The sequence below is a fragment of the Rhagoletis pomonella genome, unplaced genomic scaffold (genome assembly GCF_013731165.1).
Source record: "Rhagoletis pomonella isolate Grant_MI unplaced genomic scaffold, Rhpom_1.0 Rhpom_scaffold_19708, whole genome shotgun sequence".
In the NCBI taxonomy this organism is placed as follows: Eukaryota; Metazoa; Arthropoda; class Insecta; order Diptera; family Tephritidae; genus Rhagoletis; species Rhagoletis pomonella.
Genome location: NW_023478232.1, coordinates 1 through 2,634, shown reverse-complemented (window position 1 = coordinate 2,634; position 2,634 = coordinate 1). Strand labels below are relative to the sequence as shown.

General features: G+C 40.9%; 1 protein-coding gene across 1 annotated transcript; it reads right to left on the bottom strand.

The window, feature by feature from the left end:
* Positions 1–1,550: 1,550 nt before the first annotated feature.
* LOC118732398 (putative nuclease HARBI1) lies at positions 1,551–2,135 on the bottom strand. The gene is made up of 3 exons (XM_036461528.1): positions 2,036–2,135; positions 1,877–1,980; positions 1,551–1,822 (listed from the first exon to the last, which is right to left on the bottom strand). The coding sequence occupies exons 1-3, from the start codon at positions 2,130–2,132 to the stop codon at positions 1,754–1,756; spliced, it is 270 nt and encodes an 89-aa protein (XP_036317421.1). The 5' UTR covers positions 2,133–2,135; the 3' UTR covers positions 1,551–1,753.
* Between the last annotated feature and the right edge of the window lie 499 nt (positions 2,136–2,634).

Here is a 2,634-nt window from a genome sequence, read left to right as displayed (position 1 = left end):
GAATATTTCCAAATGTTTCTTGATTGGAGTTTGATTTCGCCGTGCTTTTCTACGTTTGTAGTTTTAATGCGTCGGCAAAAGAAACGTTGGGAACTCGCTGCGCATTGGCAAAAAAGGCTCCTGGTGTAGTGGTTGATGGCGTGAGGTGTTGGTATGTATAAGAGCTAGTTGGACTGGTGGAAGAGCGTACGGCTGTGTTGCGCTGATTCATGCGAGCCTTTAAGTCTTTGTATACAGGGCATCCCCTATAATTGGCGGTGTGGTTACCTCCGCAATTACTGCATTTCTTTACAGCCACATCAGCTTTGATAGCCTTGCAAGAAGCGGAAGCGTGAAGGTCGCCACAGGCAACACAAACTGGCGCAAGGTACAGTATGTTCTGGTGTGACCAAATTCTTGACAATTTGTGCACTGTACGGGAACGTTTCGCTTGTGCGGCTCCTCCACTGTTATTCTTCGGTGTAGAAGGTATCGTAGATTGTAGATTGGGTGCACTGCGTTTTTATTCATTGGCTTTGTTTCTGGCTTAAGTTCTACCTTAAATATAGGCTGAGCGATTTTTGCTCTGTTGATAATATTGACAACATTTTTAACAGAAAATCCTGCCTTCTCAAGAGCATGAGCAATATTACCAATGGGTACACTTGATTCTATACCGTTTATTACTACTTGCAGTCCTTTGCTGCTTTTGAGCTGGTACGTATAGAAGTTTTTCTTATCTTCATTAAGGTGTTTTCTTCAGTTAGAATCTGAAGTTTGGTATCTTTAATATTGCCCTTGGTAACTGACGTTACGTGGAACGTATTGTCTCCAATAAGCTGAGTTAATTTATTCACGAACTCACTACAGTTTTGCTCTCGTAAATAAATGTTGGGCGGTTTGGGTTTGGCTTTAGAAACTTCATTCGGCTCTTTGTCACCTTCGTTGTCCAGAATCGCAAACTTATTTCCCAGTAGAGGGTTAATGTCAGTGGTTTTCGTTTTTGCAATTTTTGATGGGTTTGCTATTTTTTTCTGCTGTCGGCTTAATTTTCGTTTGACTTGTATATACCTATCAATACCCGTTTGAGTCAATGTACGGGTTGTTGGATTAAGTAGGTCAACTTGCGCTGAGCTGCGTTGCTTGTGAAACCGCTGTCATTGCTGAAGCCGTGGTTGTAGTCGTTGTTGTGAGAGCTGAGCACACCGTTGTTACTGTGCTTGTTGCTAAGCTAGTGCTTTGTTGTTGCGTTAGACCAACTTGGTCTACCAGAGACATTGGCGACTGTGCATGCCAAGGTGTTTGAGGGGAGGGAGAGAACGATTTATCGCGATCAGGGCTCGAATCGTAACAGTCGTGAACGAGCAACTCGACACGTAAAAATGACAAAATCGGATTGTGACAGACGTGAACGAACTTCTCATATCGTAATTCGGTATTATGACAGGCGTGAACGAGCGAGTGAACGCACTCGTTCGTTCGAACTGTCATTCGATTAATATTTGACGAACGTATGCGCGCAAAATTTGATTTTTTTTTTTTTAATGTAAGTAATTATAAAATTTGTGCAAACATATACAAGTTTATAGCTATTTTTCTTATTTTAGGACCAACTACAATAAATTAAACTCTACGCAGAAGGAACTCATGGCGGAGTTCATGGCCGAACACCCTGACTTGGCAAAGAATTTACTCCCAAAATGCTCGCAGGGAAAAGCAACGGCCAGCCGTTTGTGGGAAAACCTCACCAAACAATTACATGTGGTGGACCTTTTCAGGAGTCATGGGCTGCACCTCTATATTGACAATTTTTGGCAAGAATCTTGCAAGTGTGGTCACAAATCTGGCAAACGGAATATTAGCAATAAAATGTTAAAATAAAAGAAAATAAACTTACTAGCATAACGTTAAGACTATGGTAACCTTTCCTGTTGAAGTACATGTGCTCGTCTCTAATTGGCTTTTGTAATCCAATGTGTGTTCCGTCTACGCATCCAACCACTAAAAGGAAAAACATTGGATTCACTACGCATTTCATTAGAACGCCTCTTCCTACCTCCAGGTATTTTATATTTTTCCGCAAACCACTCCTTACATCTTGAAGATTCGTTGGGCTGGAACTTTATAAATTCCGGACACAATTTCCTTTCCATTTCTTTTAAGACGTTGGACGTCAATTTTGATACCGTGCTCTGGCACATACCTATCAGGTAATCGCTACCAACTGTGTGCTAATAGTTACCACTTGCAAGGAGTGAGAGGCTTGCAGCCAATTGCAAAGCAGCAGGAACGGCTTTTGTGTCATCGCGGTTTATGTTTGTTTTCGATAAAACATACTGGAATGCCTCCTTGCTTAACCGAAATCTTTTGATGAATCTGAAAGTGTAGGAGCAGAGAAGGTAATTTATTTCCTTTGTATAATTACTTACGCGTTGTCGGATAATGCCAATGGATTGCATCTGCCCCGAAGTTGCTTACGCACAACTCTTTCGTCATTTTGGCTTTCGCTAGAGCTTAAATAAAATAAAAGGCTCGGCTCCATTTTAGTTTTGCCGCTTTTCTTTATTTACTTTTCACTTATTTTGACACTTCAATGTCTATTGTGACTTAAAAAAGGAAGAAGAAGAGAAAAATAATCGATAACCAAATAAACAA

What these genes read in the sequence shown, in the direction of transcription:
- LOC118732398 (XM_036461528.1), bottom strand. Translation starts at nt 2,132, where the DNA reads ATGGAAAGGAAATTGTGTCCGGAATTTATAAAGTTCCAGCCCAACGAA. An exon ending in AAAATATAAAATACCTGGAG is followed by an intron (nt 1,981 to 2,035) that starts GTAGGAAGAGGC and finishes TTTTCCTTTTAG; the next exon opens with TGGTTGGATGCGTAGACGGA. An exon ending in ATAGTCTTAACGTTATGCTA is followed by an intron (nt 1,823 to 1,876) that starts GTAAGTTTATTT and finishes TCCGTTTGCCAG; the next exon opens with ATTTGTGACCACACTTGCAA.